This window comes from Pan troglodytes, chromosome 19, assembly GCF_028858775.2.
Source record: "Pan troglodytes isolate AG18354 chromosome 19, NHGRI_mPanTro3-v2.0_pri, whole genome shotgun sequence".
Taxonomy (NCBI): domain Eukaryota; kingdom Metazoa; phylum Chordata; class Mammalia; order Primates; family Hominidae; genus Pan; species Pan troglodytes.
The window spans coordinates 93525811-93544036 of NC_072417.2; the positions used below are offsets into that span (position 1 = coordinate 93525811).

Consider the following 18226-nt stretch of genomic DNA (forward strand, 5'->3'; position numbering starts at 1 on the left):
CTTGCAGTTTTCTCCATTTTTCCTTCCTATATTTCCTGTATTTTGAAGCTCTGTTATTAGGTGCATAGGTATTTAGTATTGTTATATCCTTTTAATGAATTACCCCTTTATCATTATCAAATGACTCTCTTTGTCCCTTGCAATATTCTTTGCTCTGAGATCTCCTTTGTCTAATATTAACAGAGCTGCTTCAGGTTTATTTTGATGTGTGCATTACCATGGTGTATTTTTCTCCATCTTTTCACTTTTGTCTTTATATTTCTCATAAGCAACAGTATATAGGTGTGTATGGCTTTATAGTCCAGCCTAACAATATCTGTCTTTTAATTTTGCAGTAGGCAATTTGCTTGTTTTCCCTTGCTCGTGCTTTTGGTTTGTAAGTGTAATTTTAGAGGGGGATGCATGAGATTCCTCATGATATTTGTGCTGAGATGTAATTCACACACCATAACATTTACCATTTTAAAGTATGCAATTCAGTTTTTAGTACACTTGTACAACCATCACGATTATCTAATTCCAGAACATTATTATCACCTTCAAAAGAAACCCTATACTCATTTTCAGCCACTCCTCGTTTCACCCATCCCCCTCCTCCCCCCTCAAGCTCCTGAAACCACTGTGAATGGTTTCCTGCTAATCTCTCTATGGATCTACCTGTTCAGGACGTTTCATGTAAATGGAATCACACCACACGTGGCCTTTTGTGTCTGCCTTCTTCCACCTAGCATATTGCCGAGGTTCATCCAGGTTGTAGTGTGTCAGCACTTCATGTCTTTGTATTGCCAAGTAATATTGTGTGGATTCACCAGTTTTGCTTACAGCTGATGAACATCTGGCTTGTGTCCACTTTTTGGCTCTTATGAACAATGCTATGAACACATTAGCTTTATGTGTGCAGATTTTTTGTTTTAATTCTCTTGAGTATAGACCTAGGAGGAGAATTGCTAGGTCAACTCCTATGTTCAACATTTTGAGGAACTGCCAGGCTGTTTTCCATAAAGGCTGTGCCTGTTTACAATCCCACTAGCAATGTTTGGGGGTTCCAGTTTCTCCACATTCTCCTAAACACTGCAGAGCAGTATATTAGTCCATTTTCATATTGCTATAAAGAACTGCCTGAGCCCGGGTGCTTTAAAAAGGAAAGAAGTTTAATTGACTCACAGTTCAGTGTGGCTGGGGAGACCTCAGGAAACTTACAATCATGGTGGAAGGCGAAGACGAAGCAGGAACCTTTTTCCCAAGGTGGCAAGAAGTGCCAAGTGAAGTGGGAAGAGCCCCTTATAAAACCATCAGACCTTGTGAGAACTCACTATCACAAGAATAGCATGGGGGGAACTGCTCCCATGATTCAATTACCTCCACCTTGTCTGTCCCTTGACATGTGGGGATTAGGGGGATTACAATTCAAGATGAGATCTGGGTGGAGACACAAAGCCTAACTAACTCTATCAGTCAGTTTGGGAAAGTTATCTTCCAATCCATGAACCTGGGACATTTGTATATTTAGGTTTGCAATGCCTTTCAACAAGCTATTTGTAGTTTTCGGTGAACAAGTATAGCCCTTCTTTTGTTAAATTTATTCCTACATATTTCACTCTTTTTGATGCAATTGTAAATGGAATTATTTTCTTAATTTCATTTTCAGGTTGTTCAGACTGCTAGTGTACAGAAACACTGGCTTTCCTATGTTGAACATATATTCTGCAACCTTGCTGACCTCATTTATAAGTTCTGATAGGTGATTTTTTAAATGTGTCAATTCCTTAAGATTTTCTAGGTATAAATCATGTCATCTGGGACTAGAGAGTTTTGATGCTTCCTTTCCGATCTGGATGCCTTCTTTCTTTTCTTGCTTAATTGTCCTGGCTCGTAACTTCCAGTACAATGTTGGAATAGACGTGGCAAGAGCATTCTTGTTTTGTTCCCAACCTTAGCGGGTAATGCTGTGGTTTTTCATCGATGCTGTTTATCAGGTTGAAGCAGCCCCCTTCCATTCTTATTTTCTATCTTGAAAAGATGCTGGATTTTGTCCAATGCTTTTTCTGCATCTGTAAATCATCATGTGGACTTTGTCCTTTATTCTATTGATAGGGTGTATTACATTGACAGATTTTTGGATATTAAACCAACTTTCCATTCCTGCGATAGATCCCACTTTGTCAGTGTACAATCCTTTTTATATGTTGCTGGATTTGTTTTGCCAGTTTTTTGAGGATTTTTACATCTACATTCATATGATATTGATCTAGTTTTTTCTTGTGGTAGCTTTGTTTTGGTGTCAGGTAATGCTGGCCTCAGGGTGAGTTGGGAAATGATCTGCCTTATATTTTTTGAAAGATTTCGTGATCCAGCACTTTGGGAATCTGACGGGGGCAGATCACAAGATCAGGAGTTTGAGATCAGCCCGGCCAACCCAGTAAAACGCCGTCTCTACTAAAAATACAAAAAATTAACCGGATGTGGTGGCAGGCACCTGTAATCCTAGCTACTGGGAGGCTGAGGCAAGGGAATCACTTGAACCCAGGAGGCGGAGGTTGCAGCAAGCCAAGATTGTGCCACTGCACACCAGCCCAGGCAACAGTGTGAGACTCTGCGTCAAAAAAAAAAAAAAAAAAAAAAAAAAAAAATTGTGATGGTGATAATTCTGTAAAAGTTTAGCAGGATTCACAAGCCTTGGCTTTCCTTTGTTGAAAGTTTGATTACTGATTTAATCTGTTTGTCGTAGGAATTTCTCCATTTTATCAAGGTTCATCTGTTGGCAAACAATCCATGGCACTGATACTTTGTATTCTGTACAGTCAGCTGTGCCATCACCTCTTTCATTCTTGATTTTAGTTATTTGAACATATTTTTCCTTAGACTTGCTAAAGATGTGTCAATTTTGTCGATCTTTTCAAAGAATGAACCGTTGGTTTTATTGATTTTCTCTATTTTTTTCTATTCATTTATTTCTACTCTCATCTTTATTATTTCCTTTCTTCTGCTTCCTTTGGGTTTAGCTTGCTTTTCTTTTAGTTTGAGGTGAGACAGACAATCTGCAATAAATGTAATTATTGACATGGTTATTTTCAACCTACTACCGTTTTGTATTTGTCCATCTCATAAGTTCTCTGTTCCCTTTTCCTTCCTTTTCAGGATTCTTAGATTAAGTATTCCTTAGAACTCTTATTTTGTCTCCTACGTTGGCTGTTTATTTCTGTTTCACATTTTTGTATTGCTTTAAAGGTTCATACCTAAAAATTGCTTAACACTTTTATATATGTTTCGCATCTTTAATTCATCACAATCTGCCTTCAAGTAATAAAGAATCTTGACAGTATACTTCCATGACTCCTTTCTTCGGTGCTGTGCTATTTTCGTCATACATTTTATGTCTATGTATTATTTTAAACAATCTTACTACAAAGAAACATGCCAACAGCATCAACATTACCATTCTATTTCTATACTTTAGACATACCTCAAAGGGTCAGGACACTCTAGCTCTTGGTTAGAACCCTTTTTATGTGGTTATTCTTTTAGGAAAATTGCCTGGCTTTAAGACAAGGCATCCTATATGTATTTGTTGAATAAATTTCAACCACCCAAAAAAAAAAAAAAAAAAAAAAACCAGAAAATATACCATTAGGAGTATAAATGGGTGGAAAATCTTTCTGCAACGTTAATTTGAAACATGTACCTTGATCAAGAAAATCACTTCTAAAGATTATTCTGGGTGGGCACAGTGGCTCATGCCTAATCCCAGCACTTTGGGAGACCAAGGCAGGAGGATCACGTGAGGTCAGGAATTTGAGACCAGCCTGGCCAACATGGTGAAACCCCAACTCTATTAGAAATATGAAAAATTAGCCAGGTGTGGTGGTGGGCGCCTGTAATCCCAGCTACTCAGGAGGCTGAGGCAGGAGAATCGCTTGAACCCAGGAGGTGGAGGTTGCAGTGAGCCGAGATCACACCATTGTACTCCAGCCTGGGCAACAAGAGCGAAACTCCATCTCAAAAAAATAAACAAATAAAAGATTATTCTAATGAATCTTCAACTGCTTCCAAAGGAGGCATGGTATAGAGGCTGGAAAAGTAGCTTTTTTTTTTTTTTTAACATAGTGAAATATATATGATACATTACTAAGCAAAAACCTGAGTTAATAATGGCAAAGTGGGTTACAATTTTGGGTTAAAAAGGTCTTTATGTACAGGTAGATGTACAAGATAAATTAAAATACTGGATGGACAGTCATCAAATTGTGAGTTATATCTGGGTAGGAGGATTAAGGATGACTTTTTCAAATTATGCATTTCTATGTTTTTTTTCAGTGAGATTATGCTTTTGTAATGAAGTACATAACCCAGGGGTTTTTCATCTGGATTTGGTTGCTGGGGACCTTGGGAAGCCCCTCAGGATCTAGAGCCAGTTTTTCCACCTGACCAGAGGCCCAGTGATACCTCCCTAGCAAGGCTCAGCAGACCCCCTGCCTGAACTTGACTCCATCTGGACTCTGGGAGGATCCTGGCCCCAAACCACCCTCCCAAGAACCTCCGTGAGTTCTCTACCTCGTGTATCCTTCTCTTCCCAGCATCACTGCAAATGTTCCACCCTGTCCCGCACCATGCCCCCATCCATGAGCACTTAGCATCCTTCCCTGGTATAGGCAGGAGCAACGCTCAACTTCCTGGAGAAGTCCACATTCCAGACAGCTGTCTACAGCAGAACCACACACCACCAAAGGGAAATAGCATTTTCATCACTGACTGCCCAAGGGCCAGGCTGCTCTCCAGAAAGTCTGGAGACTTTCCTTGTCAACCTTTAGGACTGGTGGTTTTTAAATCTTGGAGAATCCCATACCATTTCTGATTTGTCAGTACAGTTTGACATTTTTATGAACACTTGTTCTGTATTTTTCCTTTTTGGATGACCTTTCCTAGACAGTGTGTGGGGTAGCTTAAGCCCCACCCCTTCTCCTGCCATCTCCTCCCCAAGGCACCAATGCTGCCTCCTCCACTGTAACACCACGTGCTTATTCATCTAGAATCATTCTTACTGGTAATGGAGGCCTTCCGTCCTCCGGAGTGACTGTGTGGAAACCTGAGCCACTCCTCACCTCTAACACAAGCCTGGCAGCAGCTCCTGATGAGACCAGGTGAGCCTCAGTGAGCTCAGGCGCCTGCAGATACGGACATTGAGGCTGGCACTAGCCAGAGCTGTGGTGGGCATCACTCCCCACTGCTGCTGAGCAAATGCCCTGAACACACCTGTATCTGGTTCCTCCTTGCCAGGAACTCATTAAGCTGCCTGGGCCTGTAGTCTCGTGCTCCTCCCGCTCGGCCAGCAGTGCCACCTGGGAGTCTTGTTACCTGCAGGTTCTCACTCAGCAAGCCAGGACAGGGCCGGAGCACTTGCATTTCTAACCAACTCCTGATGATGCAGCTGGTCTACCAGCCACCAGCTGGCTAGCAAGGGTCCAGTCACAGTTTCAGTGAAAGGAAGTTCCATTCATAAACTATAGAATTTCAGATGCCTTCAAGTAGAATCACCTGATGAAATTTAAAAATATTTCCAAGCTCACCCTAACCCTGAAATAAGATTATCATCCCAACTAATTTCAGGAAGGGAGGGGCCAGTTTTAACATTTCCATTTCAAATATTAGAGCCCGGTGTGTAATCCCAGCACTTTGAGAGGCTGAGGCGGGAGGACTGCTTGAAGTCAGGACTTTAAGACCAGCCTGGTCAACAGAGGGAGACCCTGTCTTTAAAAAATTAAAAATTGGGCAGCTGTGGTGCTGTGTGCCTATAAAGCTACAGGTAATTACTTTAACTATTTCAACAGATAACTTAAATACTTTAATAATTTAAATATTTAAACAGATAATTATCTGTTGTAGCTTGTCAACATTGTGGTAAGTCATGGTCCTGCCACTATACTCCTGCCTGGGCGACAGGGAGATCCTGGGCTCTCAAAAAAACAAACAAAAAAATTAGAAAAATGAAGCCAGGCATGGTGGCTCACACCTGTTATCCCAGCACTTTGTAAGGCCAAGATGGGAGAATCACTTAAACCCATGAGTGACAGACCAGCCTAGGCCACAAAGTGAGACCCGGTCTCTACAAAAAATTTAAATATTAGCCAGATGTGCTGGCATGTACCTGTAGTCCCAGCTAACTCAGAAGGCTGAGGTGAGAGGATCGCTTGAGCCCAGGAGGTTGTGGCTGCAATGAGTTGTGATGGTGCCACTGCTCTTCAGCCTGGGCAGCAGAGCAAAACTCATCAACGATGAAACTCTTTCCAAAAAAAAAAGATTAGAAAAGTGAGTGAAATGGGCCAGGTGCAGTGGCTCACGCCTGTAATCCCAGCACTTTGGGAGGCTGAGGTGGGCGGATCATTTGAGGCCAGGAGCTCGAGACCAGCCTGGCCAACATGGTGAAACCCCGTCTCTACTAAAAATACAAAACTTAGCTGGCTATGGTGCACGCGTCTGTAATTCCAGCTACTCAGGAGGCTGAGGCAGGAGAATTGCTTGAACCCAGGAGGCAGAGGTTGCAGTGAGCCGAAATCGCGCCACTGCACTCCAGCCTGGGTGACAGAGCGAAACTTCGTCTCAAAAACAAAACAAAACAAACCACAACAACAACAAAACAAACTCAAGTGCCCCAAACTAAGAATAGGGAAGTTCCCTCTACAATTACAGTAGAGCTGGACGATTTCCTACCGTTCATCGGCATCTCATCAATCTGAGTGGAATAGTACTGCTCGATATCTCTGAGGATGCGGATGTCGTCATTCTTTACAAAGTTAATGGCCACACCCTTCCGGCCATATCGACCTGATCTCCCAATTCTTCAGGAATAAAACAATATTACAGTTAGTATATATAACAATCAAGATTTAGTAAATGTGTCACAGAAGTGAAGCCAATGAGAGCTTGCACCCTACCTGTGTATGGACAATTCTCTGTTATTGGGGAGATCGTAGTTAATGATGAGGGACACCTGAGGGACATCCAATCCCCTGGCCCAGACGTCTGTAGAAATAAGCACTCGGCTGCAAAAAGAAAGAGTGTTTGAGGTGATTAAATTACTCATACAAGTATAAGACTGGACTTGCTTCCATTGCTAATTTTAAGGAATCCTGGCTGCAGGTCCAAAATATACGAGATTCTCCTCTCTCAACAGTCTGTCTGCAAACGTGAAGCCTCAGGGACAGCACCAGAAACCCCTGTGCAGAGGGGCTGTTGGTGGATTTAGTTACTTCGGTCATGTGCTCCATCAGATTAAAAAAATAGACATCTTTTACTAGACTATCTTTAACTTGTTTAATCGGTCCTAAACCAATAATTGGGAAAAATACTTCACTTTTGCCTAGCAAAAAATTAAAAATGGTAACTTCAGCCGGCCATGGCGGCGGCTTATGCCTGTAATCCCAGCACTGCCAGAGGCTGAGGCAGATGGATCACCTGAGGTCAGGAGTTCGAGACCAGCCTGGCCCACATGGTGAAACCCCATCTCTACTAAAAATGAAAAAAAAAAAAAAAAATTAGCCATTCCAGCTACTCGGGAGGCTGAGACACAGGAGTCACTTGAAATCAGGAGGCAGAGGTTGCAGTGAGCCAAGATTGTACCACTGCACTCCAGCCTGGGTAACGAAGTGAGACTGTCTCAAAAACAAACAAACAAAAAAAAGACACACACAGCACATTTGTTAAGCTGACCACAAGGTGGGCAAAGAAGGAAGTCTGAATCAAGTTCAAATGAATGAAACCACCCAATCCACGCTTTCTGACCACTGTGGAATTAAACTAATCGAAACGATGAACAGAAAACCCCCCTACTTACTGGAAAAGAAGACACACACTTGTAACCAAGGTGACCAACCTGGCTAGTTAAGGCTAGTTATCACCTCAACCTAAGTATTACAGGAGCACAGCGGACCCCTCATTAACTGGAAGGTTTTCTGCTCACCCAGGGCCTCAGCTTTCAGAGCAGAAGCTTGTCATCCCCCCGGGTGTGGGGCCTGCACTTAGGCAGTGCATATGAAGTGCTTAGCACAGTCTAGCAAACCCTGACCTGCAGAGCCACAGCATAGCGGACCCACCTGGCGCCCGACCGGAACTCCTTCATGATGGACTCCCGCTCTTTCTGGGGCATGTCTCCATGCATCGAGGATACGGTGAAGTTGGCTTCCCTCATTTTCTCCGTCAGCCAGTCCACCTACAAATCCAATCAACAGATGCTACTGAAAGCTAGTATACCAAAGCAGAGACGTGCATTCGGGACTTTACCGCATCATTTGCAGAACCAGTATCAATATTCATAAGGTAACTGCTCTTAAAACTCAGAATCATCCTAACTGGATGTACAAACTTTTTCCCAGAAAATGTTGGGGTGCACTCACAAAACCCTCTTACTTCATTTTCTCCATATAATGACTCTATGGGGGGAGGGGGCCAGGTGTGCTCATTCTCATTTGAAATCCAATCTTGTTAGAATGTAGCCCAACTCCTCTCCTTTCTCAGGAAAGTGGCCGACAGTTCTCAGGTCTGCCTCCACATTACCATCACCTGGGGATCTAAAACTACTCAGGCCTGGGGTCCACCTTCAACCAACAAAATCTGAATCTTTAGGGGTGGCTGATATCGCTGTTCTGTAAATGAAGTTTTAATGGTCACAGCCACGTGACCGTTTGCATATTGTCTACAGCTGCTTTTACAAGAGAACACATACCCTGAAAGCTTAAAATATGGACAAACTGGCCCTTTACTGAAAAATCTTGATTGACGTCATTCAGAGACTCAATCTGCAGTTTCCCTTCAGCACATGGAGGCTGTGCAGTGCCTCTCACCTTTCTTTTGGTGTTGCAGAAGATGACCGCCTGAGTGATGGTCAGTGTGTCGTAGAGGTCACACAGAGTGTCAAATTTCCACTCTTCCCTCTCCACTGCCACGAAAAATTGCTTGATGCCTTCCAGAGTCAATTCATCACTGAAGGACAAAGACAAATCCTGTTACATACTCATCCTTCCTTCTAGGACTTGAGGGTGGGCCAAGCCAGGATCCAGGGAGACCCTGGTGGAGAAGGTCACACCGTGATATCTGGTGCAGACCCAGCAGCCCCAGCCCTGTCCTCCATCCTATCACCACTTCCGTCACACAGGCCTCCATTCTGTATCCTACTTAACATTTCACAATGTGCAGCACATGGAATACGATTCTAAATGAAACACTGATAAATAAATACAGTCACCTAATTTTTAAATTTAGAATTATTGGTTCAAACCACAATGAGGATTGTAAAAGATGGGTTGTTTTGTCTTGTTTTGTTTTGTTTGAGACAGGGTCTTGCTCTGTTGCCCTGGCTGAAGTGCAGTGGCACAATCAAAGCTCACTGCAGCCTCAGCCTCCTGACCTCAAGCGATCCTCCCACCACAGCCTCCTGAGTAGCTGGGACTAGAGGCATGTGCCGCCCTACCTGGCTAATTTTTTATTATTGGTAGAGATAGGGTCTCTCTCTGTTGCCCAGCCTATTTGGTTTTTTAAAACAGGAATTTTAAAAGAATTTGCATGCTTTCAATTCCTTTACACTCAGGCAAGAGGATAGCCTGAGGTCCGGGTTTTGACACCAGCTTCAGCAACACAGCCAGACTCTGGCTATGAAAAGTTTTTGAAATTACGACATAAAATCCTTTATAAATGCGGCCCAGTGTTCTAGTAAACTTGACAAGAGGGGCTCCTACCGTTTCACCAAGATGCGGATTGGGTCGGTCATGAACTTGTTGGTCATCTCCAGAATCTCGTGTGGCAGCGTGGCACTGATGAGAACCACCTGTGTGGCTGGAGGCAGGTACCTGTATACATCGTAAATCTGCTCTTTGAAACCTGGGACAGGGAGCAAGACAGGTGAGGGATGTTTAGGGCGGCACACCCAGAAATGGAAGGTGCACGCCCAGTGTTCCCACTGGGTTAGAGGCAGAGTGGTGATAAGGTACGTTTGACAGGAAATCTCATTTTTACAGCACCAGGCCACATCCACGCGTTCTCTCCGTCCCTACTCCCCGCCCCCCGGAGTGTTATCTGGTTGAGGGAATCTGGTTTCCCTTTGGTGCTTCTTCAATCTGAAGTGATCTAGGGATCAAGAAACCCACCCCGAGAGTCCTAGATACCAAATAAAAAGCCATAGAGGCTGGCCTGAGTCACCCACGATGAATAAACAAATAAAATCAAGGTAGGAATTTTTTGTTCATAATTGCCGCCAAGGCACAATTGTTTTTCCACGATGAAAACGCTATTCACATTCAGAACAGTCACTGGCTGTTTCAATTTTACACTGTGAAAATTTAAGAACTAAGAATTATGTCAGTAGAAAAGTAATTCTTTTGTTACTCATACCTTTATTCAACATTTCATCAGCTTCATCCAAAACCAACATTTTGATAGCACGTGTCCTTAGCCTTCTGCGACGAATCATATCTATAACATGAGATTTTGAAATACTTATGACAAATCACATCTATGAGATTTTGAAATAATCACACCTGAGGCTCCCAAGAAAGAGCTCATCATTCCACTGGTCTCAGGGTTCCAGAGACCTTCCCTCCACCTCCTGCAAGTGACCCAGGTGCAAAAGTCTACCGTGCGGCCTACCAAATCGAAAGCTGTCCTGTACCATTTAAGCACTTCTTACAAATACTACCGGCAGCACCATTTTTAGCGACAAAAGTGCTTACCAAAAACACGCCCTGGAGTGCCCGCGACAACATGCTGTCCATAATCCAGCTTCCTGATGTCCTCGCCAACATTGGTGCCTCCAATGCAGGCATGGCACTGGACATTCATGTAGTCACCGAGAGCAAGCAGCCCCTGAAACAAAGCACAGGTTCACGTCCAGGGTGGGAGAGAGAAACATCCACATTTTCCAAAAAGAAAGACTGTTTCTCCTCCGAGATGATCACCGATTATTATTTATGCCATTCTTATCTCCAAACCACAAAATTCTCCTGCTCTTTTCTCTGACAAAAACAAGTTAATTTTGCTTTTTTTTTTTTTTTTTGAGACGGAGTCTCACTCTGTGGCCCATGCTGGGGGGCAGCAACGCAATCTTAGCTCACTGCAAGCTCCGCCTCCCGGGTTCAGGCCATTCTCCCGCCTCAGCTTCCTGAGTAGCTGGGACTACAGGCGCCCGCCACCACACCAGGCTAATTTTGTTTTTGTATGTTTAGTAGAGATGGGGTTTCACCGTGTTAGCACGCTGTGCTGTGTGCATCCTATATGTGTATTCAGGGAGTCGTTATCTCCTGACCTCCTAATTGGCCTGCCTCGGCCTCTCAAAGTGCTGGGATTACCGGTGTGAGCCACCACACCCGGCCTGCTGGTTTCTTATTACAAAAGCTATATCATTAACAGAAAAGAATATGTAAAATTCATAATCCCATCCACTGAAGAAACCAACATTAACATCTTAATATACATCTTTTTAAACATACGTCTTTATACTACGTTAAGTATAAAATGGGTACAATTTATTTTTTTTTGAGACAGAGTTTCACTCTTCTTGCCCAGACTAGAGGACAATGGCACAATCTCAGCTCACTGCAACCTCTGCCTCCCGGGTTCAAGTGATTCTCCTGCTCAGCCACCCAAGTAGCTGGGATTACAGGCGCCTGCCACCACGCCCAGCTAATTTTTTTGTATTTTTAGTAGAGACAGGGTTTCACTATGTTGACCAGGCTGGTCTCAAACTCCTGACCTCAGGTGATCCACCCACCTCGGCCTAATTTATTTTTATTAAAATTGACTTTTCGCAAAAAATCTACATTTCTAAGGCTGTAAAAAACTACCGAGAGCACACAAGCCACACCAAAAATGACTTAATACAAACCAGCAATTTATATAATGATTCATGGCAAAATGTTAATCAGGAAGAAAATTTTGAGGTATCAGAAAACAGGATTGGATTAAATAAATAAGTCGGTGTTTCACAACTAAATCACAAAAGCAGTACTTGTTAATCGGACACCGCTATCTTTAGCCATCTCACCTTCTGGATCTGCACAGCCAACTCTCTTGTGGGAGCCAAGATCAAAGCTTGAGTTTCACGAAGCTGGTGAAATAATTTATCAGAAATTAGAGAATCCGCAGTATTATCAAAGTGGATTCCAAGGTCAAAGCTCGAGTTTCACGAACCTGGTGAAAGAATTTATCAGAAATTAGAGAATCCACAGTATTATCAAAGTGGATTGTAGTCATTCACACTCAGATCAATATGAGAAATAGTATCTCATATTAATCATACTTCTCATCTCTTACAGGTTAGCAAATATTAATGTCATTTAAATTGCAAATCCAACAGTAACTTAATGTGTCAGGATCCTCGTCTGCAGACAAGAGCTTCCTCTAGTTAAATAGCAAATCGTGACACAATATTAGTGCAAATATTAGTGTACAACTAAGACTCTGTGTAAAAATTTGCTGAGTCAATACATACTAGAAAATTTTAAATTATACTTTTTGAACACTGTAGTTACAGAAGAAAAAGCAAGTATTTCCTAGAATTACATAACAGTTTGTTTTAAGAATGGCAAATTACCTGAATATCCAAACACTGGAGGACTGAGATACTCAAGGTGGCTGTTTTTCCTGTGCCGGACTGAGACCTATTCAAGGAAACAAAAGCAGTGGGATTAGAGGGAGGACAGGCCACGCCACAGCTGCACTCCAAGGCCTGGGCTCCAGAGGCACTTAGGTACCTTCTTAGAGCAAGCCCCCGTACCTAATACCATCTTAACTGCGAGGAGGCAGGACTCGGGCCCAGTGTCACAGCTTGTTAAGTGTCCATGAAGAGAGTAGACATGGCTTCTGCACGGGGGCAATGGAGTCACAGACTCTCTAACTTCAAGAGGCGTTTCATAGGTGTCAGAAAAAGGAGGACTCCCCTTTATCGAAATACAACTCTTTTCCTTCTAGGATTTTGGACTAACTCTCTCCTCCAAAGAAATTTTTGTGTAAATGAGTCTTTTTTGAAATTAGGCAAACGAGGGATAAAGCTATGAAAAGAGGATTTGTGGTGCTAGGAGATACGGCTATATACAGGTTTTCATCCAGAGTTCCTGGCTCACAGCTCCCATAGCCCTTATTACAGTCTTATTAAATTGATGGGTTTGTTAGGCCTCAGGAAACAATCTCTCTGACCTTCTGCTCTCCTTTCACCTGCTCCACAGCAGGGCTCTAATCTTCCCTGCCTTTCAGATTGTGAGTCATAAAGACCCTCATGTCACGGTGTGGTGGCTCAGGCCTGTATTCCCAACACTCTGGGACGCAGAGGCAGGATTGGATGAAGCCAGGAATTCGAGACCAGCCTGGGCAATACAGCAAGAGACCCCATTTCTAAACAAAACAAAAAACTAACCAGGAACGGCGGCACATTCTGGCAGTCCCAGCTACTTGGGAGGTTGAGGCGGGACGATTCCTTAATCCTTGAAGTTAGAGGTTGCAGTGAGCTATGACTGCACCACTGCATTCCCGCCTGGGTGACGAAGTGAGGCCCCATATCTTAACAAAAAAAATGTTGAGGCCGGGCACAGTGGCTCACGCCTGTAATCCCAAGGCTTTGGGAAGCCAAGGCAGACAGATTGCCAGGAGTTTGAGAGCAGCCTGGGCAACACAACAAAACCCTGTCTCTACAGAAAATATAACAAGTAATTGGGCATGGTGATGTGTGCCTGTAGTCCCAGCTACTTGGGAGGGTGAGGTGGGAGGATCGCTTGAGGCTGCTATGAGCTGTAATCACATGACTGCACTCCAGTCTGGGAGACAGAGTAAGACCCTGTCTCGAAAAATGTAAACAATTTAAATTTCAAATTTTTTTTTTAAAAAAGCATTATGGTATTATCCCAGAAAAGCTCCTGCCCTATTCCCTTATGGGGGAAAGAATGCTGACCTCATGGAATTTTCCATAAAAACCCAAGAGGACTGGGTTCCAAGAGCTTCTAGATGGCTGAACACAGACAGTGGAACACAAGGAGGTTCCGGGAGGTGACCACCCGCCCCTTGGAGGCTGCACCCCTCCCCCCATATCTGTATCCTCTGCAGTACCCTTTATCATAAACCACTAAATGTGTTTCCCTGAGTTCTTTGAGCTGCTGTTCCAGCAAATTAATCCAACCTAAAGAGGAGATCCTGGGAACCCAACTTGAAGCTGCTTGGTCAGAAGTTCTAGAGATCCGAACTTAGAACTGGTGTCTGAAAAGAGGGTAGTCATGGGGACTGAGCCCTCAACCTGCAGGATATGGCCTATCTCCAGGCAGGTGGTGTGAGAGTTGAACTGGAGGACACCCAGCTGGAAAACCCCCACACCTCTGCTCACAGAAGTCGTCTTCTGTGCTGATGATTGTCGTGGTGGTGTGAGAGCAGAGGAAAAGCACAGTCTGTTTTTCCGAAATTGTGTTATATACAATTCCACATGCCAGCAAACCACTAAGCAAAGCTGGCTAAGAAAATGAAAGCCTTGGCCGGGTGCGGTAACTCATGCCTGAAATCCCAGCGCTTTAGGAGGCCAAGGAGGGTGGATCACCTGAGGTCAGGAGTTTGAGACCAGCCTGACCAACATGGTGAAACCCCGTCTCTACTAAAAATATGAAAATTAGTCGGGCATGGTGGTGCATGCCTGTAATCCCAGCTACTTGGGAGGGTGAGGCAGGAGAATAGCTTGAAACTGAGAGGCAAAGGTTGCAGTGAGCCGAGATGGCACCACTGCACTCCAGCCTGGGCAACAGAGCGAGACTCCATCTCAAAAAGAAAATGAAAGCTTTCTACAGTAGAGAACACAAATTTAAAAAATTATTAAACCCTGTGGCTAAAGTCAGGGAAAGTGTTGGAACTGAGCGTGTACAAGCTGAGGGAAACAGTCATCCCGGAGCATCTAACTGCACTGCGCTGCCCAAATTCACATCCAGCCCTGCGCCGCACCCCAGGACAACTTACTGTGCGATGACATCTCTCCCTTTGATGATCTGCTTGATTGCTCGTTGCTGGATTGCTGATGGTTTTTCAAAACCTGCAAATAAAAACAAAAAATTAGCTCTCACCACAATGACGGCATAGAAACCCTGTACTGTAAGCTCCTCAGGGGCAGACATGGTTTGTTTTTTGAACCTGTCCTCCAGCCTAACCCAGTGTTCAACATAGCAAGCTCTCAAAACCCAGGGGCTCAATGAATTGCGCTGAGTGGATTTCTACACTAACGTGGGATATTATTTGTAAAGACCAATCTCTATTTTTAAAAAAACCACCAAATTGTAGAATATAGACACCAGTTTTCTTTAAAAAAAAATCAGGGCGCGCAGCATCTGGAAGTATAAGTGCCAAAATGTTCCTGGCAGTTACTGCAGTAGAGGGGTGGAAAGAAACTTACTTTTTACTCTAATTACTCCCTTAGGTTTGACTGGATTACAAACAACCTATACTACTTTTTAAATTAAAAAAAAAACAAACAAAAAAACAGGAAAGGCACTCTAGCCATTGTTCTCTCCTACTAGCTAGCATTAAGTCTGTGTGTTGCTGACAGGTCTACAACTCCGTTTAACCTGCGTGGGTCACGCTGCAGGGTGTCCTGTGTTGTTCTGTCTGGATGCAGCTCACTAACTACAACACCATCTCTCTTGCAAAGCAACTACTACACCAAAGGGTGAGGCTATTTTCAAGAAGAACCACGTGTTTTTCAAGTAAATAAAATTTTATGTACAAAAACTCTATTTCAATTATTTTTTGGTAGTCTCTTAAATGTAGCTCTGCTCAGTTCTGGGGCATAGCGAAAAATAAGAAACAAAAGAAAATGTAGCACAATTTCCCATCTTAACACAAACGCAAATATAGCAGATGATTTAAACTCTTCATGAAGAGCAAGCACATAGATGGGAAACGAACAACAGTGTCTTAGGGCAGGGACCGCCTGAGTGCCAGGAAACCAGGTGGGGCTGTCAGCCTCACTGCGAGGCTGCCTGAGATGCTTTTTCACCACCCATCCTCAGCAACTTCGCTTCACTTTGTCCAAACAGTTGTGGCATCAAGAACTACAGGATACGGCCAGGTGGGGTGGCCCACACCTGTAATGCCATCACTTTGGGAGGCAGAGGCTGGTGGATCACTGAGGTCAGGAGTTCAAGACCAGCCTGGGCAACATGGCAAAATCCCCTCCCTACTAAAAATACAACAATTAGTAGGACGTGGTGGCCCACACCTATAATCCCAGCTACTCGGGAGGCTGAGGCAAAGGAATCGCTTGAGCCCCAGAAGTGGAACTTGCAATAAGCTGAGATCATGCCACTACACTCCAGCCTTGGTGACAGAGCAGGACTGTCAGAAGGAAAAGGAAGAAAGAAAAGGAAGAGAACTACACGATAAAAAATGTCCCTGTCCCAAGCATTAAACACAGGCCATTTATCCCAGATGCTGGTCATTCCCATCTATGTGCCCAACCCAACCTCTTCTCCAGGCTCTCCCTCAACTTCCTCACATCTTTCAAACATACCAAGAGACAGCTCCTGATTCTGACTCTCTGGAGTGCTGCCTACCTAGCCAAATGTCTGCAGCATCAACCACCGCTTACTCAAAACACTCCAACTCTCCTTCTTCTGTCGCTCACGTTCAATCCATCAGCCAATGCTGTCAGCTCCCTGGTACTCCATCTCCAAGGCAGCACAATCCTCTCTTCCCTGAACTGGAGCAAAAGCTCCCAACTCTCTTGTTTCCTCTCCTGCCTTGCCTCGCCTCACCTCAAATCTACAGACACCCAGAAGAATCTTTAAAACTGTAAATGTGATCGTGTCACATAGCTACTTAAAACCTTCCAGTGGCTTCCCACTAGATTTCTAAATGAAATTCAAATTATTCGTCACCCTACACGTCTTTGCTAGATCTGCCCCGACTAGCTCTCCAAAATCCCACCACAGGGGACTTCTTTCAGTTCCTGGAATGCAGCTGGCTAAGGGCTGCAAGGCCCTGGCACCAGCTGTTCCTTCTGCCCCAACTGCTCTTCCCTCTTCTCATTAACAGTCTCCTTCATCCAGAACTCTGCTCAAATGGCACCCCCTCCTGCGAAGCCCCTTACCTCTCTGCTTTACTAATTCTCTCCTCCTTCCCGGTCCCACTCTATTCAATTACCCCGCTGCAGGTTCTTCACAGCAACCACCACTGCCCGGGCAGCCTGACAGTATGCTTTCCCCCCAAACGAAATTCAAAACCCGTAAAGGCGCAAACCCATCCGCTTTACCGCCAAAACCCCAGTACCCAGAAAAGCTAATAGGGAGAAAACAGTTATCTGCTGAATGAACGACGCTGAGGCGCCTCGAAGCGGCTGCAGCCCCCGACAGACCCAGCGCCGAGCTCTGCACGGGGGACACGCACCGAAAGCGCCGACACAGCCAGGCGTGAGGGCGAGGACGGGGGTGGGGGTGGGGGTCGGACGTCACTGGCCCCCGAGCCTCGACCCTGACCACGACCTCCGGAGCGCAGGGCCGGCCCGGGAGTCACCAGTCGGGCCCTCAGCCCCCGGCTCGCCCCCGACTCGCCCCCGGCTGGCCCCCGCGGCCCGCGCCCGCTCACCGTAAGCGTAGATGCCCCGCAGCAGGTCCTCCCGCAGGCCCATGGTGTCGAACGTGGGGGTCACATCCACCTCCTCGCTGGTCTCGAATTCCACTTTAGTCATGTCTTCCTCTTTGAGCAGCCGCTTTCGCGCCGAGCCCGAGGTCGCCATCGTGGCCGTGGTCGCCATGATTCAGAGTCCGCGGAAGAGCACAGCGGACCTCGCTGCCGCTGCCGACCTCGCTGCCGCTGCCGACCTCGCTGCCGCTGCCGACCTCGCTGCCGCTGCCGACCTCGCTGCCGCTGCCGACCTCGCTGCCGCTGCCGACCTCGCTGCCGCTGCCGCTGCCGACCTTAAGAGAACTGCCAAGCGGGGCCGAGAACTGAGGCCTTAAGTATGCCAAAGCGAGAGACGTGCGTGCGTACGTGCTTACGTGCGACGCGGCCACGCCTCTGGGGGACGGGGCACTCTTCGTCACGTGAAAGGGAACTGGGCGTTTGCCGCAGGGAAAAGTAAGGTGTTTCTGCTCTCGCGCCACATGCAGTTCCCGCGGGATCTCGTTGAGGGCGGGGTACCCAGTTCCTTACAAAAGGGATGGAGGGTGTGGGACCTCTGAAGTTGGCGGTGTTTCGTAGCGGCTGCGGGATTTCGCGGACTGGG

General features: G+C 45.2%; 1 protein-coding gene across 2 annotated transcripts; it reads right to left on the minus strand.

The window, feature by feature from the left end:
- Positions 1-245: 245 nt before the first annotated feature.
- LOC129137559 (eukaryotic initiation factor 4A-III-like) lies at positions 246-17992 on the minus strand. 2 transcript variants are annotated; one of them, XM_063799419.1, is made up of 12 exons: positions 17587-17992; positions 14968-15040; positions 12575-12641; positions 12026-12088; positions 10716-10848; positions 10378-10458; positions 9726-9867; positions 8835-8973; positions 8088-8203; positions 6930-7037; positions 6706-6833; positions 246-3038 (listed from the first exon to the last, which is right to left on the minus strand). In XM_063799419.1, the coding sequence occupies exons 1-12, from the start codon at positions 17753-17755 to the stop codon at positions 2941-2943; spliced, it is 1317 nt and encodes a 438-aa protein (XP_063655489.1). In that variant the 5' UTR covers positions 17756-17992; the 3' UTR covers positions 246-2940. The 2 variants fall into 2 exon arrangements, with proteins under 2 accessions (XP_063655489.1, XP_063655490.1); XM_063799420.1 differs by having other exon boundaries at positions 246-6277; positions 17587-17980.
- Positions 17993-18226: the final 234 nt, after the last annotated feature.